Source organism: Mobula hypostoma, chromosome 9, assembly GCF_963921235.1.
Source record: "Mobula hypostoma chromosome 9, sMobHyp1.1, whole genome shotgun sequence".
NCBI classification, from domain to species: Eukaryota; Metazoa; Chordata; class Chondrichthyes; order Myliobatiformes; family Myliobatidae; genus Mobula; species Mobula hypostoma.
The window spans coordinates 136,875,036-136,901,495 of NC_086105.1; the positions used below are offsets into that span (position 1 = coordinate 136,875,036).

The 26,460-nt window shown below is 43.9% G+C and overlaps 2 protein-coding genes across 7 annotated transcripts in view; one reads left to right on the forward strand and one right to left on the reverse strand.

The window, feature by feature from the left end:
* The window catches only part of LOC134352092 (septin-9-like), a 585,694-nt gene extending 566,673 nt beyond the window's left edge, over nt 1-19,021 (forward strand). For 2 of the 4 annotated variants that reach the window (XM_063059265.1, XM_063059266.1), the window contains exon 10: nt 15,419-19,014. In XM_063059265.1, the coding sequence (XP_062915335.1) occupies nt 15,419-15,569 (151 nt within the window). In that variant the 3' untranslated portion in view covers nt 15,570-19,014. Of the gene's footprint in view, nt 1-15,418 lie in introns of all 4 variants that reach the window. The other 2 variants (XM_063059263.1, XM_063059262.1) reach the window with 2 other exon arrangements.
* The window catches only part of LOC134352093 (putative protein MSS51 homolog, mitochondrial), an 88,724-nt gene continuing 63,388 nt past the window's right edge, over nt 1,125-26,460 (reverse strand). For all 3 annotated transcript variants that reach the window (XM_063059270.1, XM_063059271.1, XM_063059267.1), the window contains one exon: nt 1,125-1,244. The gene's annotated coding sequence lies outside the window, so the exon portion shown is untranslated. The remainder of the gene's footprint in view (nt 1,245-26,460) is intronic.

Below are 26,460 nucleotides of genomic sequence, written 5' to 3' on the forward strand. Positions count from 1 at the left end.
GAGAATGTTTCTAGAAGTGGGGGAGTCAAGGACCAGAGGGCACAGTCTCTGAATATAGAAACATAGAAACATAGAAAATAGGTGCAGGAGTAGGCCATTCGGCCCTTTGAGCCTGCACCGCCATTTATTATGATCATGGCTGATCCTCCAACTCAGAACCCCGCTCCAGCCTTCCCTCCATACCCCCTGATCCCCGTAGCCACAAGGGCCATATCTAACTCCCTCTTAAATATAGCCAATGAACTGGCCTCAACTGTTTCCTGTGGCAGAGAATTCCACAGGTTCACCACTCTCTGTGTGAAGAAGTTTTTCCTAATCTCGGTCCTAAGAAAAAACTTCTTCACACAGAGAGTGGTGAACCTGTGGAATATAGAGACAGCCATTTAGAACAGAGATGATGAGGAATTTCTTTAGCTAGAGGGTGGTGAATCTGTGGAGTTCATTGGCACAGATGGCTGTGGAGGCCAAGATGTTGGGTATATTTACAGTGGAGTTTGATTGGTAAGAGTTTTTAAATAGTAAAGTGTAAAAGGTTACTAGGAGAAGGCAGGAGAGTAGGATTGAGGGGGATACTAAATCAGCCATGATGGAATAGAGGAGCAGACTTGATGGGCTGAATGGCCTAATTCTGTTCCTATGCCAAATGGTCTCATTGTCTAAATGCGTTGCTTGAGTTGTATGCAGAGACAGCCTCAAGCGTCTGCACACTTCCCTGCCTCACTAACCCTAACCTATACGTCTTTGTAATGCGGGAGGAAACCAGGGCACCTGGAGGAAACCCATGCAGTCATGGGGAGACCGTATAAACTCCTCACAGACAGCAGTGGGAATCAAATCCTGGCCAATGATTGCTCGCGCTGTCAAGTGATGCACTAACCATGCCTCCCCACCCCACACAGAAAGGCTCAGAATAATTAAACACATTCACAGCAAAGCCTATCAGTTCACAGCGACCAGGTCGACAAAGTGTCTACAAACTGCAGCAAAAGGAAGTCTCAGTTAAAATTAGAGCAACGTCTCTTAATTAAAGAAGGATTAGTAGTTCACTAAAATGCCGGGTGGAAGCTGATTGCATCATCCAAGCTTTGTGCTTATAATCAACCCAGTTGCAGGCAGGCATTGTTGAGTGACTTTCCCATCAATCATCTTCATTCTGGGTGTGAATGTTCCTGAGATTTAGCATGATGCTGCTTGGATTAGAGGGTGTGAGCTATATGTGGCTGAACTCTCTGGAGCTTCAGAGGCTGAGGAGAGACCAAAGGGAAATTTAGACAATTATGGAAGGTACAGATAAGATATCTCTACCCTCTGCTGCATGTGGAAGTGTGGTCAATATTCAGCACTGAGTGCAGGCGTTGGGGAACAATGGTACAACAGTTAACACTGCTGCCTCACTGCTCCTGAAACCATCAGGCTCCTGAAGGAGCATGGACAACCTCGCCCACCTCAAGGGGACCATGGTAACGTAGCAGTCAGCGCAACGCTACTGCGGCGCAGGGCATCGGAGTTCGGAGTTCAGTTCCGACGCCGTCCTTAAGGAGCTTGCACGCTCCTCCCCATAAGCGCGTGCGTTTCCTCCGGGTGCTCAGGTTTTACAGTCTGAAGGCGTACCGGGTTAGTAGGTTAATTGGTCACTGTAAGTTGTCCTGTGATTAGGCTACAGTTAAATCGGTGGGTTGCTGGGCAGTGTGGCTCATTGGGAAGGAGGGCCCCACTCCACGTTGTATCTCTAAATCAGGGGTTCTCAGTTAATGGTAGGGGTCACGGACCCCTCAGTTAATGGTAGGGGTCCACAGACCCCTTGGTTAATGGTAGGGGTCCATGGCATAAAACAGGTTGGAACCCGTGCCCTAAATAGAATAAAATACTAAAATTCTGAACTGATTCCACAATCTATGAACTCACTTTCAAGGAGTCTACAAATCATGTTCCCTGTATTATTTATTTGTTTGTTTGTTTGTATTTGCACAGCTTGTTTTCTTTTGCACACTGGTTGCTTGTCAGTCTTTGTGTGTAGTTTTTCATTGATTCTGTTGTATTTCTTTGTTCTACTGTGAATGCCTACAAGAAAATGAATCTCTGGGTATAATATGGTGACATATATGTACTTTGATATTAAATCTACTTTGAACTTTGAACTATTTCTGCCATTTGCAGGACTGACGTCTGTACGTGTCGGACATTTGAATTTAATTTTATGGGACTTTGTTCCCATCTGTGTGTGTCTAAGAATCAGGCATTTGAAACCCCAGGGACAACCTGTCTGATAATACAAAGCAGAATTAGTCGGTACGCCCACACTTTTTGCTGGTGAAGTCAGAAGTTATCGGAAGTAGCTTTCCTCCGCTAATTTGCCCGGCAAGAGAGCTGGCCCAGTTTCCACCCAGGCAGCTGATTTGTGAGAGGGGATTAGGCTGGTGATAGCTCGTGTGTTCTCAGCCCGGAATGGTCCGGAATGGTCAGAGCTCTCAGGTTAGTGACGGGATCACCACCTCAAGTGATATTTGATCAATACCAGCTGTCATTCCTGGGGAGGTTCCTTTGGTTGTCCTGACAAGGCATAATCGAGTTTATACTCTGACTGCTTCATCACTTTCCCAACATAGGCGACCATCTGCGATCCTCCTCGTTCCCATTTCCCGTCTCAGACGACTGGGAAGAAGTGGGTTTCCGGAAAGCCCAGCTCTTACAAAGGCTTGGGGAATACTAAATTGATGCCAGAGATGACAAGTTGCAATGCTACTGGAAGCTTAGCGAACTGCGGCTGGACTGCAGGTCACCAGAGTACAAATAAAGTACAGCAGAGAATGAGTTTTACAGTTGTGCAAATTCTTCAACCCTGCTTTTGTCGAAACAGGGGACAGACACAAAGAACTGCCTTATTTGCTGATGAAATATGTGCTCCATCCAACCAGGTTGGGACAATCTCGATCATTGTCCTCGAGCCTTTCAACATAACCCCGATGAGAAATGGTATCATTGCCTTCATGACTGAGGTCAGCAGCAAGATGACGACTGAGGAAACGACATATTTCAATGTGTACGTGATAAATAAATGAATCTGAATCTGGGAAAAGCCTGGATGGTGGGGACTGAGTATGGACAGCCTCCAGAGTGGTGATCTCTGCTTTACAGATTCAGGAAGTTGCTCAAGCCTTGGGATGTACTCAGACATCTGCCCCCACTCCAAATCTAACCTCTCCTCCATGGGTATTATTGCCTTACGGCCGAGACTCCAACCTCTGCAATACCCTCCCTGAACTTTTCCAGCTTGCTACCTGCCCCCTTGGCTTCAACAAATTCCTTTCAATCTCCTTAGTGGACCAATTTCTGGCTAATTTCTGAGTAATTGTTCAGCTCCCACATTAATTGTGTTCAAAGATTCACAGTGTCCTTTGAGATTAAATTGCTCGATCATTCTAAATTATTGTTGTTTGAGGTTTAATCTCTTCCAGAGAGTATATTTATAAATTTTCGATCTTGAACGAAGAGCAAAAGGAATGACAGTTAGAAAAGGAAATCACCAAAAATGCCTTCATCTCACGCCCAGTGTGCATCTGTTACTGCCCACGTTCAAAACCGCGAGGCATTAAATCCTCATCGATCACAACAATTGCAGAGTAGATACCCCTGGAGGAAATCTGTTCAAGAGGGAGCTGCGTTACATGAGAACGGCCTCTGCTGTGCCGCAAAGAACAAGCGACAGCTGTGGAAGGAGAGACTCAACAACCAAAAGACCCAACCACTAACCACAGTCACCGCTCACTCCTGCTCACACTGTACACGAGTATGTCAGATTCAGAATCAGACTCAGGTTTAATATCACCTGAAACTTCTTGTCTTTGCACCAGCAGTACAATACAATAAACTATAATGGAGCAGAAAAAGTGAGAATACACACACACATATATATATACTGTATATAAATACACACACACACATATATATACTGTATATAAATACATACACACACATATATATACACTGTATACACACACACACACACATATATATACACTGATTACACACACACACACACACATATATATACACTGTATACACACACACACACACACACACATATACATATATATAATTAAATAAGTAGTACAAAAATAAAAATTAAAAGGTGGTGAGGTGGTGTTTATGGGTTCAATGTCCATTCAGAAATCAGATGGCAGAGGGGAAGAAGCTGTTCCTGAATCATAGAGTGTGTGCCTTCAGGCTTCTGTACCTCTTTCCTGATGGCAGTAATGAGAAGGGGGCAGGTCCTGGGTGATGGACGCCACTTTTTCGAGGTATTGCCCCTTGAAGATGTCCTGGATACTACGGCGGCTTCTGGATTTGCCTCCACAGCCTCCTGAGGACCCACCAATAAACAACCCCTTAGGAGAACGTCGTACTCAAGTCAAACCAATCAAACACAAATACATCAAGTTCAATTGTAGAATCACTTCCTTAGTGGACCATACCAAAAATAATTTTATGAAGAAAATGAGCACAAATAAAGGAGAGGTCAGATGGAATAAAATTGATAAGACCTCCACTGAGAACAAGGCAGACGTTGGATCATAAGAAGACCTTCACCATGATGCCAACATAGACACAAAAAACACTTCTACTTTTAATATCCTCCAACGCACTGAGTGGAACCACAGGAGCCTGGCTGGTTATTATTGGACTTCTCGACTTAAACAATGGCATTGCAGAAATGACTTCACACTGTAGGAGTGATTAATGTCACAGTGGCTTTATTTGTACCTGGGAGTATTTATATAACACAGGCCTCAGCAGCAGTGAAACTGGTGCATCAGAATATGGCAAAACTAGACAATGTAACAGTGACTTTCAAGTTCCAGTGTGATGAATAATCTGAGTTTCTCATTATCACAAGTTCCTTTGTTTGCTTCATTAATATAGAATTTAAACAGGTGGGGTTTAGAAAAATCACTTCTAATTATGGTTCCCACTTTTGCCAGTGGTTAGCAGATGATTGAATATAGAACAGCTATTGATGTTAACTGCGCTTAGTTATCAGATGGCATCAATGGAGGGAAATGGACAGTTCAATAAGCCATTGATTTTTATTGCTTCATTATTCCCTGCGTGGCCATTTATACATAGAACATAGAGCACTGCAGCACAGTACAGGCCCTTCAGCCCACTATATTGTGCAAGCCCTTGAATGTACTCTAAGTTTAAAGTTCAAAGTATATTTATTATCAAAGTATATATACCTTATACAACCTTGAGATTCGTCTCCTTACGGGCAGCCACTAAACAACAAAACCCAAAAGAACCCATTAAGGATTTTTACTGTCAAACACCCAATGTGCAGAGAAAATAAAGCAAATCGTGCAAGCTATAAAAGTAAGTAAGTAGCATTCAGAACTGAAGTCCTTCCACAGACAAATCTGACTCTTCCCTCCTGCATGACCCTCAGTTTCTGTTTTATCCATGCACCTATCTCAAAGTATCTTAACCCTCATCCCCCACTTCTGTTGGCAGCTTGTTCCACGCTTACCTCTAACGTATCTGCCTTAGTGATCACCAGGGACCCACCAGTCCGTGTACGGCCGACTATACCTCCGTGATCATCTTCCCTATCCCAAGCCAATGGTATACCACACCTTGACAAACTAGATTCGTCAATTAATGGCAAAATAATTTGGTATGCAGGTGAAGTGAAAAAATAATTAGAAGCCGCGAATGCAGAATGCCTAAGGCAAGATTGTGCTTGACAAAGCTGATATAATCCCTACCGAGACTTATGCTAACCTGATTTTCCCCACCATTCACTGGTGGCAGCAGCCCTACCACTGACATCCCTCTTCCCACCCGACCACTGACATTCAACTGATATCATGCCTCCACTGAGATCCAACCCATGACCAAATCCACACCCACCAGGACACCACATCTATTGGCCCTCATGCTCCCAAGTCTCCCCACCTTGACTCCACTTGCTGCATGGATACCATGCCTAGCAACCGCCACACTATACCCATCACCTAGCAACCGCTACACCCTACTCATCCTAGCAACCGCCACACACTACCCATCACCTAGCAACCACCACACCATACCCATCACCGAGCAACTGCCACACGCTACCCATCACCATGGTAGCAATTCTGGTCCAACCATGTCTGCCAATCCTTAATCCTTGCCCAGACCTTTCTACTCATCATAGAGTCATAGATCACTACAGCACAGATGTAGGTCCTTCAGCCCATCTAGTCTGTGCTGACCTATTTTTCTGTTTAGTCCCATCCATCTGCACCTGGACCATAGCCCTCCATACCCCTCTCATCCAAACTTCTCTTAAGTTTTGCAATTGAACCCGCATCCACCACTTCTGCTGGCAGTTCATTTCGCACTCTCACTACTCTCTGAGTGAAGAAATTCCCCCTCAGATTCCCTTTGACTTTTCCACTTTTCAAACTTTACCTATGACTTCTAGTTCTAGTCTCAAACAGCCTGAGGGGAGAAAGCACGGCGTGTAGGAAAAACCCTGCCTATACCCCTTATAATTTTGTACAGCTCTGTAAGATCTCCCCTCATTCTCTCATGCTCCAGGGAATAAAGTACTAACCTATAAAACCTTTCCTCAGCTCATCAAGTCCCAGCAACATCCTTGTAAATCAATCAATCCCAATTCCCTCAGTTCTAACCAATGCACAGGTCTCACTCCCAACTCCATCTCCCAGGCCTGCTGCTCTACCAATGGTTTCGAGGTTGGTTTTCCAACAGGCTGCATGGTGGAGTGATTGAATAGAGGCAAAAGCCAGTTTCTAGTCAATCAGACCTTAAGAGTGAGGTGCAAAAGTGAATCTACAAAGACTCTGAGCACAACAGGACAGGAAAGAGAGTGAAGTTTACAGCGCCTAAAATTCATTGAGAAAGAGCTGAAGGAAATGAAGGAGACTGTTCGGTGATTTCGTAAGGGTTCAAGGGCACCACAGTAGCAGAGCGGTTAGCGTAGTTACGGCTTGGGACATTGAAGTTCATAGTGCAATTCTGGCGTCCTCTGTAAGAAAGTTTCTACATTCTTCCCGTGCTTCCAAAGCATGGGTTTCCTCCAGGTGCTTCGATTTCCCATCGCAGTCCAAAGATATACCAGCTAGTAGCTGATTGGTCATTGTAAATGGTTCTGTGAATAGGCTAGCGCTAAATAGGTGGGTTGCTGGAAGGCGCGGGTCAGTTCTGCACTGTATCTTGAAATAAATAAAAATAAATGCGAGACAGGCTACTTCTTATGATCAAGAGTGTGTGCGAGGTAAGTTGCAGGATATTGATTGAGTGTTAGAGATTTAGGACAATGAGGAAGTACGTGAGACAGTGGTAGAATTAATGACGGAAGCCAAGACAATGTCAACATTTAAAGACAGATGGTGAGAGGACTTACAGCAACTCTGGTTGAATGGGATGATGGACTTGCTTCCATTGAAATTCTAAATACTTTACAGCTGTAAATCGGCAAACTGTCTGGCCAGAGAGTTCCTGTGGAATAGTCTACCCAGCTGTCTTAATACCATTGCTGCTCAGTTTGGATAACATTGCATGATGATGGAAATTTGGATCCCTCTTCTACAAGGGGAATTTGCTTATTTTATATCAAAGTTCGAAAGTAAATTATTTATCAAAGTACATATGGGTCACCATATGCAAACTTGAGATTCATTTTCTTGCAGGCACTCACAGTAGAACAAAGAAGTACAATAGAATCAGTGAAAAACTGCACACAAAGACTGACAAAGTATCAATGTGCAGAAGACAAACTGTGCAAATACAAAAAAACTAACAATAATAAATAAATAGTAAATAAATAATGCTAAGAACAAGAGTTGTAGAGTCGCTGAAATTGTGTCAACAGGTTGTGGAATCGGTTCACTGTTGTTGTGAGTGAAGTTACCCACCCTGGTTCAGAAGTTATCCGCCCTGATGGTTGTAGGCTAATAACTGTCCCCAAACCTGGTGGTGTGGGACCAAAGGCTCCTGTACCTTCCTCCTGATGGCAGCATAGCAGCAAGAAGAGAGCGAGACCTTGATTGTGTGGGACCTTGATGATGGATGCTGCTTTCTAATGGTGCCAGTCCTTGTAGATGTGCTCAATGGTGCAGAGATCCTTGCCTGTGATTGAGTGAGCAATGTCCATCACCTTTTGTAAGTCCTTATGTTCTTGGGCATTGGTGTTTCTCTTCCTGGTAGGGATGCAACCAGTCACTCTGCATCTGTAGACATTTGTCAGTGTTTTAGATGACGTGTCAAATGCGCACAAACTTCTAATAGGGGCACTGCCGTGTCACTTACATGCTGGTCCCAGGATCCTCTGACTAATTGTCCTTTGAAGTTCACGTTCGAGTTAATTCTCATGGATGTGCACTCCCAGGCTATTAATGCCTTGAAAATTAGCATTTTGCAGCAGTAGCAACATAAATCACTTAAACTTAAACTAACATCAATTATACAAAACGTATTGTCAATGACACAATAAGCAAAAGAACGTGATGATATCAATGAATGTTGTATAGTCCAAGGTAGGATCAGGAGTTTTCAGATCAGTTCAGGAACCGGATAGCACCAGGGAAGAAGCTGTTGCTGAATCTTCGGGCTCCTGTACCTACTGCCTGATGAGAAGAAGACGTGATCTAGATTGTGGAGTTTCCTTAATGCTCAATTTTATGTGTTTTTGATGCTATGATACCAAAATCAAATGGTTTATTTGTTTTATTCATCTAGACCTGAGGTTTTCAACTTTAGGTCCAGAGACCTCTTGCTTAATGGTGTTGGTCCATGGCAAAAAAATGGTTGGAACCCCTGATTTAGAGATACAGCAGAGTAACAAGCCCTAACAGCCCAACGAGCCCATTTCTACTCATGTGACCAATTAACCTACTAATCCTTTGGTACACCTTTGGACTGTGGGAGGAAACCAGAGCACCTGGAGGAAACCCACACAGTCACGGAGAGAACATACAATCTCCTCAGGGACAGCGGCAGGAATTGTACCCAGGTCACTGGCATCGTAAAGTGTTTTGCTAACCACTGCACTACCATACTGCTTACAGCACAGATTTATTTCCCAGTTTATGGACATTAATGAAAACTGTTCATAATCTGGGACAAACTTCTACCAAAGTTGCCTGCAAGGTAACTTTTCCCCTTACATTCTACCTCTTCGACATAATTTCCTTGCAGTGTTTGATCCCTGTTTAAAAAATTCTTCCTCTGATACCACAAGGCAACAAGGAAACTTTCTTCACCCCACAGCAAGAAAAAGGATTCTTGTGAAAAGTCACCAGAGACTATTAAGTGATTTAGCAGAAGATCACAAGACCATCTCTATCACTGTTTTATGGATTGAATTACCAGCAAATATAGGGAGTAGAATCCGAACTAGTTTAAACCAGTTCCTGTATTTGCACTCTATATTAGAAACACCAGTTAGCCTGTTAAACAATTTAGTATTATTTGTTGGGCTCTAACTTAGCACGGTTAAATTTTACAATCAAGTAAATTCAAATCCATTGTTTACATAAAGTACCTTATAAACAGTTGTCTGATTTTAGTTAATGGCTGTCAATAAAGCATTTCAGTTCTGCATTGCAATCACCCCACTGGCCTATTTGAACCATTTCTTTATCTTGGAAATAAATTGATTCACACCTATTTGGGGCAGAAATGCAAGAGAGAAAAAAATCAACAAATTGAATATGATTTGGTACATTACAAATATGAGCTTACCAAAATAAAAACTTACTATAGGCAGTGAATCTCAGGAATATTATAAGTAATTATTGACAAATTATGCAGCAGAGTTTCTCTCTAAACTGAGACTTGTAGAATAGATACAAGCAACACACACAAAATGCTGGAGGAACGCAGCAGGCCAGGCAGCATCTATGAAAGAGTACAGTCAACATCTCAGGCCGAATGTTAACATTTCAGTGTTGGTGGCCATCATGATAAAGTTGAGCCTTGCAGCCAAGTTTCCTTATGAAATTATACAGCACTAAAACAGACCCTCCAACCCTCAAGCACAAATTTACACTGATCCTTCTACTCTCCCCACGTTCCTGGTAACTCACCCCAGATTTAGGGATGACTTTGCTGGCCAGTCAACCTACTCCATGCGTATTGATATTTCTATTGTCTAACTCAGGAGTCATCTGAAGCTTGGGTGTCTGTGTCCCAGCTGACAGCAAACTGGCCACCCTGTGCTTGCTGACCCACACTTCCTGCTCCTTAAACATCTTGATTTTAAAATTTTCATCTTTTATTTCCAGACTGCTCCATGTCCTTATCTCCGTTAGGCGGAAGTATCCATGTTCTTCCAATTCCAGCCTCCTGATCATCTTTCAATCTCCAGCTGGCGAGATCTCAAGTTTGGAATTCCCTCCCTAAACCCACCTGCCTCTCTACTTCTCCCTTTCCGCCTTCAACCTGCTCCCTGCCCTTCCCTGTTGACCAGGCATCCCTTTTGGTTTTCTCCCTGTGTGGCTCAGTGTCACATATTCAGGCTTCATAACAATCTTGGGTTATTATTGCTATCTGAAGGGAAATATCAAGGATCAACTTTATTCACCATATACATTTGCATGTATTAGGAATTTGCTGCGGTGCGTTGGTCAGGGTGCGACGTAGAACAAAAAACGATATTCATTTTTTAAAGAATTTTAAAAATTATGCTAAAAAAATCGAGGTTAATGTACAGATGTGGAATAAAATACATAAATACCACCATTATTGCAAGGTTTGTTGTTGTTGTCGTGGTAACTACACCAACATAATCAAACTCAGTACAGGTTCTTCAATTCATGATGTCTGTACTGGCCATGATGTCAAGTTAAACTCAACCTCTCTGCTTGGCAATGATGCACATCTACCCAAACCCCGTATGTTCCTCATAGGAACAGCACGGTGGTGTAGAGCAGCGGTCCCCAACCACCGGGCCGCAAAGCATGTGCTACCGGGCCGTGAGGAAACGATATGAGTCAGCTGCACTGTTGAACTTGAACATAGGGTTGCCAACTGTCCCGTATTTGCTGGGACATCCCGTATATTGGGCTAAATTGGTTTGTCCCATATTTCCCCCACTGAGGTAGAGCGTTCCTATGAAACCTTTCGTGCCGAAATGGCGTGAAGCAAAGAAGCAATTACCATTAATTTATATGGGAAAAATTTTTGAGTGTTCCCAGACCCAAAAAATAACCTAACAAATCATACCAAATAACACATAAAACTGTAAATAAATAACACTGCCTATATAAAGTAGAAATAATGTATGTACAGTATAGTCGGGAAGATGAAGGCAAAACCAATTTGTGGGGGAGAAAAATCATCACATGACTCGCATGCGCACACAGGTGCCCACGCAAAGGCTTCACGGTCATGGTAGTCTTAACTGGGGTAAAGTGTCCCGGGATCTGACTGCTACTTTTGTCCCTTATTTGGGAGTGAGAAAGTTGGCAACCCTAACTGTAAAAGACATGTTGAGGTGAGTTTAACCCTACTTGAACACAACCCCCCCAGTCCAGAAGAATATTGTCAGTATTGTCAGAGGTAGTTTTTTTTAAGAGCACAGAAAGTGATGGGAAAACACAGACAGGGCAAGTGGCTGAAGCAAATACATTAGGGACATTTAAGAGTCTTTTAGATAGACACATGAATGAAAGAAAAATGGAGTGCTATGTAAGAGGGAAGGGTTAGATTGATCTCAGAGTAGGTTAGAAGTTTTGTACCAGATTATGGGCCGAAGGACCTGTAGTATGCTGTAGTGATCCATATTCTATGTTCCTACCCTGTGAAAAAATTTACCTGCACCTCTCATAATTTTAAAAACATATATTAGGTCTCCCCGCAGCCTCCAATGCATCAGATAAAAATAATATAACCTCTTTTTATACAAAAAAAAACAAGCTTTTCCAACCCTTTACAGCCAATAACAAAGCAATATGTGGAATATTCATCTCTTACTTTGATCACTGCCTCAATGCACAGCATAGAAGTGCTTAAATGAAAGAGAGAGGAAGTTTCAAAGACATGAAGATCGCTTAAAAAAAGCAGTTCAAAATAATGTGCAAAAGTATGTGTCAAAAGTCAGAGCTTGACCCTTAACCCTTGATCAGGCTTGTCATGGCTCATTGTGTGATCTGCAGCACACCAACCAATTGTTGCTGCAGAACCCTGGGTGCCCAGTAGGGGTCGCTGCTGCACCTGTTCTGCAGGTGGTAAGTGGGCACGATCAGCAAACGGTAAAGAGCGTGATGAGAAAAGAATGAGTGGAAAATAAATTTGCTACTCTAAGTTAATCCCTAGTGCAGATTAATAATTCAAGGAGGAATTGAAGGGCATGTGTATGCACAAGAATTGCACAGACCTGATGAACCAAGTGACTTGCTGGCCTTATAAATGTAAGAGATTATGTCTAGAGCTACAGGTGGTTATCTATGGAATTTGAGAGCCACTAACTTTAAGTGAATTCAGTGCAGTTTGTATCCACTGTGATTTTAATAACTAAATATGTCCTCCCCTTGACTATGTGGATTTCCTCTGGGTGCTCTGGTTTCCTCCCACCATCCAAAGATGTATTGGTTGTTAAGTTAATTGGCTATTGTAACTTGTCCCGTGATTAGGCTAGGATCCAATCAGGGGGTTTGCTGGGCGATGTGGCTCGAAGGATAGGAAGGGCCTACTCCATACGTCACTTAAAAAAATATAAAAGTTCAACATATTCTGGAAAAATGTTGCGGCTTTTTCCCTGTTGCACTTTGATATTTGATAAAGCGATGTTGTCTGAGAATGAGAGGCAGACCTACGAGAGTGAAGTTAGGGCCTGGAACGAGGTCTCAGGCACACAGTGTCTGCGATGACCTCCAAGCACCATCTATGTATCCTGGATTTCCTCTTATTAACCCTTTACCTACCTCACACCTACACCCGGGGCAATTTACAGTGGCCGTTTTACCTAACAACCCACACATCTTTGGGATGTGGGAGAAGCCCTCACACTCACACAGAGAGTACGCAGATTTCAAGTAAGGCAGCACCCCAGCTCAGGACTGAATTGGTACGTCACCAAAGACACTTACAAGTTTCTGTGGTGGAGAACATTCTGTCTGGTTGCATTACGGCCTAGTACGGAGGCTCCAGTGCAGAGGATCCAAAAGGCTGCAGAAGGTTATAGGCAGACATCCCAGCTCTCCCGGAACTTCTGGGAGTTTCCTGCGTATGAATAGTGGCTCCCTGATGCCCGCAAGTTATATACAATATCACGGAAATCAATTTTTTTGACAGCGAGTGAGAGAAAAGCAAGAGAGAGCGTGAAAGCGACCACGAGAGAGAGAGAGCGCACGCGAGAGCGAGAAAGCAAGTGAGAGCACGCGAGTGAGAACGCAGGCAAGCGAGCACGCGAGTGAGACAGCGAGAGAGAGAGCGTGCGAGAGAGCGACCACGAGAGAGCGAGAGCGCGCCATGGCAGAGTGTTCCAAAAAAATATAAAACGTACGTCACCCCAGACTACACTAAAGTGTACCCCTGCCTAATAGGGGTCAAAATAATGACAGTGTTGCTCGCTGCACTGTTTGCAACAGTGACTTTTCTATTGCCCATGGTGGGTTAAGACTGTAAAAGACATGTTGAGGTGAGTTTAACAGGTGTCATTCGTTCATTAGCATAGCTAACGTTATTTAAACTAGCTGGCTAGCTGCTAAGGAGCTACTCTATTGCAGACATCCCACCTCTCCCGGAAGTTCTGGGAGTCTCCCGCAAATTGATGGTGCTACCTCCCTGAAATGAGTTTTTGCAGGGTGGGATGTCTGTTATAGGCCCAGCCAGTTACATCACATGCACAACATTTGCCTCTGTCAGGAACATCTTCTAGAAACTGTGCCTCAAAAATGCAGCATCCTTCATTAAGGACCCTCGCCATCCAGGACATGCCCACTTTTTGAAACTAGCACTGGGGAGGAGGTACAGGAACCTAAAGACCTACACTCGCAACAATTCAGAAACAGCTTCTTGCCCTCTGCCATCGGGTTTCTGAGTGATCCATGAGCCCTTTCAGACTGAGATTCATTTATTTGTAACATGTACATCGAAACACACAGTGAAATGTGTTGTTTGCCTTTACAGCCAACACAAACTAAGGCTGTGCTGGGGGCACCACACATTCCACTGCCAACACAGCATGCCTACAAGGTACAACAGAATAATAGAGTCCTCTCTCCTCCCTGAGGGCAAAAATCAGGCCCCTTGCCTCCATCCATTGCGCGCACACACACACACACAAACCTCTCAAACCGCAGGCCAGGCTGCCTCCCAGCCTTCAGCCTCCAGTGGACTTGTATACTCACAGACTTTGAGCTTCTGACTTTCTCCGTGTACTGGCAGACTTGCAGACTCAGGCCTATTCCATTGTTTTTTGGCATTCTTTATAATGTATGGTAATTTGTTTTATATCTTTGCACTGTGCTGCTGCCGCAGAGCAACAAATCTCGTGATAGAAGTAGGTGATGATAAACGCGCTTCTGGTTCTGAACCCGGGTCTCAGGTGCAGTGAGGCCGCAGTGCTAACTGTTTCACCATTGTCCCTCCACGTCAGCACTTAGTGTGAAGCCTGCACTGAATATTGGGAGCAGAGGGTAGAAATTTGGATCCCCCTTCTACTAAGGACAATTGGTTCAAGGTCGAACACCTCCGCTCCATCCACCAAAAGCAGAACTTCACGGAATCTTAATTCCGATTCCCATTCCAACAAGTCAGTCCATGGCCTCCTCTTGTGCCATGATAAGGCCACTCTTAGGGTGGAGGAGCAACACTTTATATTCCATCTGGGTAGGCTCCAACATGATGGCATGAATGTCGATATTTCCTCCTGATAAAAAATAATTTCCCTCCCCCTTCCCTCTTCTATTCCCCACTTTGACCCCTTATCTCTTCTCACCTGTGTATCACCTCCCCCCAGTGCCCCTCCCTCTGTCCTTCCTCGTATGGTCCACTCTCCTCTCCTGTCAGATTCCTTCTTCTCCAGCCCTTTACCTTTCCTACCCACCTGGCTTCACCTAATACCTTCTTGCTATCCTCCTTCCCCTTACCCCACCTTTTTATCTGTCATCTTCCCCCTTCCTTTCCTGTCCTGAAGAGGGGTCTCGGCCCGAAACATCGACTGTTTATTCATTTCCATAGACACTGCCTAAACTGTTGAGTTCCTCTGGCATTTTGTCTGTGTTACTCATTCATTTTAAATCTAAGATTGATAGATTTTTATTTTTTCTCTGTTGGAGAAAGTTAAAATTAGTAAAAGGTAGGTGCTTAAAGTTACAGTCCTTGCCTTGGTGCAGAGGAGCCAAATGGCTTGCTCTAGTTCTAACAGTGACCTTGATTCATTCTTCTGTTTCTCCTCATACCCTTGAAGGTCCCACTTGCAGGATCTGAAAGACGTCACACACAGGATCCATTACGAGAGCTACAGAGTGCGAAGATTAAATGAAAGCAATGGCATAATCAAAGGCTTGCCAAAAGAGAACTATGTAACCAGCAAGGAAGACCTGGAAAATAATCACTGAGGTCCTGCTCGTCAGCCGGCAATAAACTTTGCTTTCAACGTCTCCCTTGCATTGTACAGATTTTGTATTTCAAATAGAACTGGAGTTAAAAGTGTTTTCTGTGTTAAAGCAAGGCCGTGGGATTATAGAATTTATGTAGATCTTTTAACGGGAGACGGGGTGGAATAAGGGGTGGGTTGGGGGGAGGGTTGTTAGAAGAGCGGGTTCGGAGAAAGTGTTGTCGTTTGACTACAAGTTTATCATTATGGTGTCTGTATTCCTGTCTGTCATTAGCACAGGGGAGGTCAAAACATAAAAGCTAGCTTACATAGGTGATCAATATGCGTCGAATGTGTTCCCACGTTTAGTATTTGCCTGCACATTGCACAATGGATGTTGCTGATTCTGAATGAGTGCAGTTTGGTCATCCAGCTTGTTCAATTAATGGTTTGTACAGTGTTGATACTCACTAAACTAGAAAACGCCTTGCTTTTTTTTCCTCCGTTGAGATAGGCGACAGTGCTGTATCCTTGTAAGCTGGCAGCCTTGACCCACTTCTACTCCCTTCCCCCTCAGGCATGAGGGTGCGTTGTTGGCTGGGCAAGGGGCGGCGATGGCGGCTTACTGATCTCCAGACCCCAGCCAGAAGGTCTGGAGACAAGCCCATCCAATGACATGAAGTGGGTCAAAAAAATCATTCCATGAAAATGATAGCAAAAGGCCAAGAAAGTGCTTTGGACACGTGTAGTTACCACGAAAGAAAAATGGGTGTTGCTTGGAGGTACTTGTTGCTGTTTTCCTTTTGTGGGGCCACTTTATATAGTCAGTGATCACATTCACAAACCCATTTAGAAGCCAGTATGCATTATGGAGAGACATGTGTTTGAGTCACCTTTGCAATAATTCAGACACTATTGCCAAGCCTTTTTTTTAAAGCAAAGCAGTTGCTAAGTGCCAATTTCTGGAGTGTGTAACTCAACTGGATAATGTTGTAATTGAACAAACAGGACTGACCTTCAATGGTCTAGCTCACAAGTAGATTGTCTGGTGAAAGCTGAAACCTCACTCAGCGATGTTCATCTGTTCTTGGACTGAATTAGATACTTGGAAGCATTTTTTTTTGAAGGTTGTAGAATTGATAAGGGACAGAAGGAGTTATTTGTCCTGTTGACTGCTGGAATATTAATCTATTCAGCCATCTGGTAGTCACAAGATGCTAACGCTTATGTAACATGCGTAAGAACAAAACAGTATGTCAAGAGGATGGGACGTGACAATGGGAACAGCGTAGTTACAGAATGATCAAAGTGAATTGCCAAAGCAAGAGTTTTAAAAATGAGAGCCTTTCAATTGATAAAAATATTTCAGCTTCAGTGAATTTATTTTCCACACCTACAGTTCGAATGGCATTTGGCATTCCAAGTAGGAAGTTATCACAAGAAACGAATCCGCTGTGTCACAAGCTGAAAGGAGCTGACAAGGTACATCGTTACTACGGTGTTAGTCAGCAAAGGAACTGCTTTAGTTCAGTGATTAGAAAAGGCAAATCTTAACAATTTCAATTGTTGCCAAAAAGAAAGTTAGGGGAATTAAGCTGAATCCTGCATCTTCTAATGCATTTAGCTCTTGGGCCACAGTCATTATACATTGACAGCTGGATACTTGCTATGGACAAATTTGGTCATTTATAATATTTACATTCCTTAATTATCGAGTTAGCCGGCTTCAATGAGTGATGCCTATGGAATAGTCGAACGGCAGGCCCACATTGCTTGCCCATCAGTGTGAGCACTTATAATTAAAGAGGATAATGTTCTATTAGGTTCTAGTGTGAACCATTTTTATTAAGCAGGCTGGAGAAAAAGGAAAATAAGGGTAAAGACAAAATTAAAGTATAATCAAAGTCAGGAAAGACTCTGATGGAAACCCAGATTAATCATTGCTTTTGTATCGTAACAAGTCAAAAATCTCTCAAGAGCGGTCTCAGTTTTCTCCCCGCAGGATCTATTCCACCCTGCCTTACCCCTCAAAACAACAAGGCAAGTGTTGCACCTTGATTCATAACAGCTCTAACTGAAGTAATACAGAGGGAAAGGTTTGGTTGGTTGGGGACGTTAATATAACCACAGCATTCACTAAGCACAGGGTGAGATAGACTGGGATTCAGTGTATGGAACCACATACTAAATTGAGGCTGGCTTAGCATGTGCCTACTGGAGTGATACTCATCAGAAAGCCCTTAAGACAAGAGCTGTATGCATTCTCAATCTTCCACCATGGCTCTGAATTGCAAGTAATATCCAGGAATAGTAAAAAGAACTCATTTGGCTGAGCAGCATCTGTTCACAGAGAAGGAATTGTCGATGTTTTGCCCTGCATCAGTGTCTCAGCCCAAAACAAATTCCAACCCCGCCCCCCCCCCAAAGATGCTGCTCAATCTCCGGAGTTGCTCCAGCAGTTTATGTCTCAATTCAGGTTCGACTCTTGCTATCTCTTGGAATCGGAAGTTCTTTAGCCTTGCAACACTGACACCTGCAGGACTTTGGCAGAACTGCAAAATCTCTTGTCAAATTCGCAAAGAAACAGCACAACCCAAGTATTTACCTTCACAAGGCCCAGCAAACAGATGTGGACAACTCCACCTAATAACAACAAACAAAAACCACTTTACATTCAAATGAAACAGAAAACCAAAGGAAGTGTCTGACAATTTCACACTCCTTTAGGTTATAAATCAGCATGACTGTTTGAACCTAGTAGAACATTATATCTACCAAGGAGGTAGGAGTCTAACAAGGCAGTCGTAAGTGTAGGGGTGTTAACAAAATGTGATCTGTGTCTTAACTGAACTTTCATCTGTATTTTCTTTAATGTTTTAATTTAAACTTTTAATGTTTAAATGGTGGCCTTTCCTCTCAAGTCTCAGCAGAACTAAGTCATTTGAAAAACTAGAAATTGTTGGTTTGGACAATCCTAACAGAGTACATAGTTGTTTCTCTGATGTATCACTTGCTGGTTACAATTAAGGTTAACGTTTATGAAGCTTTCTTCTCCGTCCTTTATAGCTCAATGTCAAAGGGAGAATTGTCCCCCACTTTAAGACCATTACATTGATAGTGTGCACAAAGATTATTGTGTTAATCCCAAGTTTCAGTTGTGAGTCCAGACCCATGTTAAACAAAAGCTTTTTCAGCTTGCCTAGAATTAAACACCTTTTAACCCTCTGCATCAAAAAAAATTGTGGTTCAACCCTTGTTTGCACATACAATATCGTGTACTTACACTCCATATTTAACAAAATTTTAAGCTTTCTCTTACATTTTATGGGGATTAAAATCAGAACAAAAATAGATTTTATATGTTCATTTTATGATCAAAATAAAGCTGTCTGCTAGTTAAGCCTTGTTTAATTTTCTTCACACTGGGTTGTACTCGCAATCTCTCATGAAGCTGTTTGAGCAGCTCCCTCCACTCACCTGAAGGCATCTGGCTGAGGCTACACACCCTACTTGGAAAGGAACGTACAAAGTATATGATAGTGGGCTATTCATCTCTGGAAGGCACCACCCTTGGACTTGAGCCATCCGCCACACAGTCATAATTTTCATTTCTGGCAAATGGGTTAAGGTTCGGGAGGAGCTAGTTCGATGCCTTCAGTGTTATCCTTGCTGTGGCCATTATTCAGAGTCAGAGAGTAATAGAGCTTGGAAACTAGCCCTTTGGCCAAACTCATCCATGTTCACCAAGATGTCCATCTGAGCTAGCAGCTCGTCCGTGCCAATCAAGGTGTCCTGTTTACCTGAATTTAGTCCATATCCCTCCACACCAGAGGCTCCCAATCCTTTCTATGCCATGGACCCCCACCATTATCATGGACCCCAAACTGCTCTGAACCTCTAAATCTGTACGTCTAATTTTTAAAGCGTTGTAATTGTACCCACCTCTACAGCTTCCTCTTGCAGTTCATTCCATATACCCACCACCCTCTGTAGGAAAAAGACTCTCAGATCTCTTTCCCCTCTCACCTTAAAGTTTCATCCCCCAGTTCTTAGACTTTCCTACCCTGGAAATAAAACTGAGACCTTATCTGTGCCCCTCATGATTTTACATACCTCTGCGAGGTCACACCTCAGCCTCCTGCACTCCAGGCACAAAAATAGTCCCAGTCTACTCAGTCTCTCCTTATAACTCAGGCTCTTCAATTAACATCCTTGCAAATCTTTTCTGCAGCTCTTTCTGCTGAAAAATGGGTTTGTGTCACGGTCCACGATCCGGACCGTTGATTCCCCATTTTCTCCTAATTTTCTTTGATGGTGACACACCTGGTTTTCATCAGGACCTGCAGCATAAGAACCCCGGCTTTGCACCCACTAATTGCCAGATCATTGGTTTTGCCAGTGTGGTAATTAACATTTCCCGGCCACTTAGGTTCTAAGTTTTGCTTCAGTACCTGTGAAACTCAGTCTCTTTGTGTCAAGATAAGTTTTCTAAGTTCTACTCCAGTACCGAGATTTACCTGTGGAACTCAGTCCCTCCGTGTCAAGATAAGTATTCTAAGTTTTACTTCGGCACTGAGGTTTACCTGTGTAACTCCATCTGTCCGTGCTAAGAAAAGTTTTGTCTGCCATTTTTCCTTCTACACTCCATGTCAAGATAAGTTCTGCTTGCCTCCTGCTTTCCTGCACTCCCTCCTGTTTGCCATTCAACGCTCATGCCCGCGTCTGCATCCTCACTCAATCTCCATGCCTGTGACCTGTGTTTGGGTTCACCTCATTTGTTGCAACAACTTGTATCAAATGAGTTCATCCCTCCTGCCACAGCCACCATTTCTGTGGCAAAGAAGGCTGTGAACTTGGAAGCACCAAACTCCATTGCTTATTTGAAGACTATAAGGAAAGCAACAGGAGCAAGAAGGGATCATCTAGTTCCTTATACCTGCTCCACCATGGCTGGTCTTCCACCTCACCTTTCTCTGATATCCCTTGGTTCCCCTAATCAGTAAAAGTCTATTGATCTCTGTCTTGAAGATGCACAGAGACTTCACAGAGCTCTTGTGTAGTGAATTCTGAAGATCCACTACTCTCAGGCTAAAACAAGTGCCCCTCATCTCTGTCCTGAAGGATCAACTCCATGTTCTGAGACTGAAATGTTTGGTTTTAGACTCCCCACCAACAGGAAACAACATTCGGGCATCTACCCTCACAAACTTTGCAAATTTCAGTGTGGTCATCTCTCGGTCTTCTATATTCAAGTGAATAGGTCAGGGGTTCCCAGTTTTTTATTATGCCATGGACCAATACTATAAAGCAAAGGGTCCGTGGACACCTGGGTAGGAACCCCTGGTATAGACACAGTTCAGTTAATTTCTTTTCAAAGATTATCCTTCCTTGGAAAGAGACCCAAATCTGGGGCCAGTATTTCAGTTGTCGTCTTACCTGGTCCATGTATAATATAGAACAGTACAGATCCATCGGCCCAAACTGTTGTGCCAACTTTGTAACCTACACTAGGATCAATCTAGTTAGAGCCCTCCACTTTTCTGCCATCCATGTGACTATCTAAGAATTTCTTAAATGGGTACTGAAGAAGGGTTTCCACCCATTTCCATAGATGCTGAGTTACTCCAGCATTTTGTGTGTGTTGCTCTAGATTTCCAGCATCTGCAGAATCTCTTGTGTCCCTAATCTATTTGCCTCTACCACCATTCACCATTTCACTCTCTGTGTGGAAAAACCTACCTCTGATGCCAGCCCCTTATACTTTCTAGCAATCACCTTTTTGTGCCCCCTTGGATTAGTGGTTTGCACCCTTGGGAAAAAGTCTCTGGCTATCCACTCTATCTACAGCATGTTTCTTATCATCCTGTACACCTCTATCAAGTCATCTCTCCTCCTCCTTCGCTCCAGAGGGAAAAGCCCTAGCCCTCCCAACCTATCCTCAAAACACATGCTCTCTAATCCAGGCAGCATCCTGGCAGATTTTAATATTCTAAAATTCATTTCCTTTTCCCTTTTCCTTTTGACATAGAAGGCAGCGATGTGACCCGTTGTGTCTAAGGTGTCCACTGTAACGCAAATTTCCTCTTAGTTTTCTGAGATCTGTCAGCTTCCCACCCCGCCCCACCATTTACCTACACTGGGGGCACTTAACCCACCAACCGCACATCTTGGAATGCGGGAAGGAAATAAAACAGCCGAAGGGACCCCACACCAGCACAGTGAGAATGTGCAAAGCCCACACAGTTGGCACCGGAGGTCAGGGGTGAACTTGGGCCACAGTAAGTTAAAGCAAATTTACAATTCCCAGACAGGAACAAATTCTACTCAATTCAGAAGCTGATATTTTATTGGAAATACTTATTTTTAAGACAGTAGTTTTATTGTTTTTATTTTAGAGGTACAGTTTAGTAACAGGCTCTTCAGGTCCAATTACACCCTTTAAGCCATTAGTCTACTGACCTGTACAGCTTTGGAACGTGGGAGGAAGCTGGAGCACCAAAAGGAAACTGGTTTCAGATGGCGCTGGTGATGCCCAGTGACTACTTATTGCCAGCAAAAAAAAACAAAACAAAGAAAATACTAAACATTTTATTAATAATGATCAACGCTATAAGAATGGAGAGGCGAGCGGAGGCGCAGGCAGGAAATGGTCGAGAGGAGTGACGGGAGACGCAGGGAAGGCACGGTCAAAGCAAGCAAAGGAGGAGGTGGGGTCAAAGCGGGGTCAGGGCAGAGTTGCGGCATCCGAGGGCAAGGGAGGTCCCAATGTCTGATCGATTGAAACGCTGGGCCCAACTGGAAATGGCGGGTACAGGCCGAATCATGGCCATGGGGCAACCCAATACTTGGATGATTTAAGCGATGGGCCAGAATTGAAAGGTCAGGGTATCCAAGACGAGGGCTAGTTCTGCTCACTGCTCCGTGATGCTTACGGAACCGAGACCGCGGCCTGCTCGGGTTGCAGTGAGGTCTGTGGTCTCACAACTTTTGTGGCGAGCTGAGGCTGTTTTAAACTGCGGTCATGGTTCTACAAAACGCAGCAGCCAATTTGTACATAGCATGTTCCCACAAATAACAATGTGATAGTGACTAGATGTGTGTTGTAGCTGAGAGATAATCTTGGAAGAACACTCCGACAACAGCCCCAAAGAATCTATTACATTTTCATTGAAAGAGCAGCTAAGATCCCTGCCTGACCTTTTAAACCATGCATCATTTCCTGTCAAGAATCACATACGCCTACCAGCATTTCTAAAAACTGGGAGGACAATGCACTCAGTAGCTCTCCAAGAGGAAACCTGTTCAAGAGGGAGCTGCTCTGCATTAAGAGCAGCCTGCACTGTACCACAGAGAACAAGCAGCAGCTACAAAAGTTGAGGCTTACTCTTGCCCACTTTGTGCCAGAACATATGGATCCCGGATGGGCTGCTACAGCCACCCGAGGACCCACCAATTGTCCATCCCTTAGGATAACCTCATACTCAACCCAAGTAATTGCACCTCCAGCCTAGACCCGACCTAACCTGCAAAATTCATGCAAAACTATGCCATTTGAAGAGCAACACACACACAAAATTCTGGAGGAGCTCCACAGGTCCAGTGGCATCTATGGAGAGGAATAAACGATCGACGTTTCGGGATGAAATCCTACATCAGGACTGGAAAGGAAGGAGGAAGAAGGTGGAAGAGAGGAAGGAGGACAAACTGGCAGGTGATAGCTGAGGGGAAGGTAAGTGGGTGGGAAGGGGATAATTGATTATTTGAATCTTGTGGGACCGAAGTTTTTTGCTCAGGTTTCATCGATGAACAAAGAATGAAGGGATTAAGAACTGCTTGTATCCACATCGTTGAAATCTGTGCAAAGACAGGCTCATGATTTAAACTGTGAGTGGTCAGAAATTAGCTAAAATGACACACAAAAAGGTGAAAGGCTTCCCCATCTTTATTGATCAAATTCCATTATTTTATTTATTTCTTTAGAGATATAGAGCAGAACAGGCCCTTCTCGCCCAGCAGCTCCCCCATTTAACCCTAACCTAATCATAGGACAATTTACAATGACCAATTAACCTACTAATCAGTACATATTTGGTCCGTGCAAGGAAACCGGAGTAGTCAGAGGAAACCCACACTGCTCACATTGAGAGAACGTACAAACCGCTTACCAACGGCACCAGAATCGAACACCAAAATGCCCCAAGCAGTATTAGCATTGTGCTAACTGTTATGCTACCATTACGCCCAGTTAAATACAGAAAACATCACATTCCATTCTCCCAGTCCCTCCTATACAGCATTTGCTCAGAGAATCCACCGGGGAAGTCAAAGGGCCAGTGTCTGCGAGTCTGAGGCTGAATACAGGGTTGGACGACTGTGTACGTGGCTGGGTGGGAGGGCGGAATGGGGTTTGATTTCCTGTTGCCGTTGCCCATTGCGTTCCGCGTTGGTCTGCCGAGCATTGTGGGCACGCTACGTTGACGCAGACAATGCATCTCACCGTACGCTTCGATGGATGGGCGGTAAATATATTTAAATCTAAAATCTTGAAGAACTTTCAGCAGGGCAGCACGATAGCTGAGTAGTTAGCGGCTGTAAGATCAGGCTCAGTTTCCACGGTTGTCTGTAGGGATTTACTACGTTCTCCCAGTGACCTCGTAGCTTTTCTCCAGGTGCTCTGGTTTCCTCTACATTCCAGAGATGTACGAGTTAAGGTTAGGGAGTTGAGGGCATGTTGCATTGGCAGTGGAAAATGGCGACACACTGTGTTTTGATGAACTTGACAAATAAAGCTAATCTTTATCTTTTCAAAGTTCAAAGTAAATTTATTGCCAATGTACGTATATCTCATTAAATACAACCGAGATTCATTTTCCTGCAGACACTCACAGTAGAACAAAGAAATACAATAGAATCAGTAGACTCTACACAGGTGCTCTTGAAAAATGGCATCCCTTCTGCCATAGTGGAGAAAGTCCTTAACCGCACCTTATCTATTTTGTCCACCATTGCTCTCACCCCCTCTCCTGGACAAAGGAAGAATATCTTCCCTTTTTCGTCTTCTTTTGTGCTAATGGTGGCTCGCACGTATCAGGAAGGTGCATTACCGCCACCTTCTATAAAGGAATATAAAGGGAATTATGTCGGGGATCAGTTCCTACCTCCCAAACCTGTTTTAATTAAAAAGTTCATCAGGGCCCTACACAACTTAACTATCCCTGCCTCAGGTGCCAGAATATCCTACAAACTAGGCACCCCAGATCTACTAATTGCCCAAGTAGCTTCCACATTCTGATGAATATCTGTGGCATACCACAATCACATCTCTGGGACCTTACAAAATCACACACCATCGTTCCCATGCTTACCAACAAGTGCCAAAGTGGAGAGCAAACCCGTATGCCCAAACCTCAATCTCGCCTACTACACATCTCCCGTACTATTTCTTCCCAAAAGGAGCCTCCCCTGGACTGGTGGATACAAACTGTAAAACCACCTCTCTGTCCCACTCCTATTCCACAATTTCTGCCTTTTTCCAATCCCAGCCAAGCTCATACAAGATTTGACTTCATACTTTCCCATATTGACTATTATATCTACCACAGACTTGGTAAGTACCTGTTTCGCTATAACTTCTGCCCGATACACCCACGTGTAAAGGTACCCAACAAAACTGTACTACTTTTAGGGATAGTCAGCATGGCTTTGCCAAGGGCAGGTCATGCCTTACGAGCCTGATTGAATTCTTTGAGGATGTAACAAAACACATTGATGAAGGTAAAGCAGTGGATGTGTTGAATATGGATTTCAGCAAGGCATTTGATAAGATACCCCATGTAAGGCTTATTGAGAAAGTAAGGAGTAAGGAGGCATGGGATCCAAGGAGACCTTGCTTTGTGGATCCAGAACTGGCTTGCGCACAGTAGGCAAAGAGTGGTTGTAGATGGTTCATACTCTGCATGGAGGTCGGTGATAAGTGGTGTTCCGCAAGGATCTGTTCAGGGACCCCTCCTCTTTGTGATTTTTATAAATGACCTGGATGAAGAAGTGGAAGGGTGGATTACTAAGTTTGCTGATGACACAAAGGTTGGGGGTGTTGTGGATAGTCTGGAGGGTTGTCAGAGGTTACAGCGGGACATCGATAGGATGCAGAACTGGGCTGAGAAGTGGCAGATGGAGTTTAACCCAGATAAGTGTGAAGTGGTTCATTTTGGTAGGTCCAATTTGAAGACAGAATATTATATAAATGGTAAGACTCTTCTCAGTGTGGAGGATCTGAGAGATCTTGGGGTCCGTGTTGATAGGACACTCAAAGCTGCTGTGCAGGTCGACAGTGTTGTTAAGAAGGCGTATGGTGTGTTGGCATTCATCAACCGTGGGATTGAGTTCAAGAGCCGTGAGGTAATGTTACACTCACAACACGCTGGAGGAACTCAGCAGGTCGGGCAGCATCAGTGGAAAATATCGATCGACATTTCGGGCCGGAACCCTTCGTCAGGACTCGGGTTCCGGCCCGAAATGTCGATCGATATTTTCCACTGATGCTGCCCGACCTGCTGAGTTCCTCCAGCGTGTTGTGAGTGTTGCTTTGACCCCAGCCTCTGCAGATTATTTTGTGTTTACGTAATGTTACAGCTATATAGACCTTGGTCAGACCCCACTTGGAGTACTGTGTTCACCTCACTACAGGAAGGATGTGGATACTATAGAGAGAGTGCAGAGGAAACTTACAAGGATGTTGCCTGGATTGGAGGGCATACCTTATGAGAATAGGCTGAGTGTACTTGGCCTTTTCTCCTTGGAGCGACTGAGGATGAGAGGTGACCTGATAGAGGTTTATAAGATGATGAGGGTTATCGATTGTGTGGATAGTCAGAGGCTTTTTCCCAGGGCTGAAGTAGGTAACATGAGGGGCC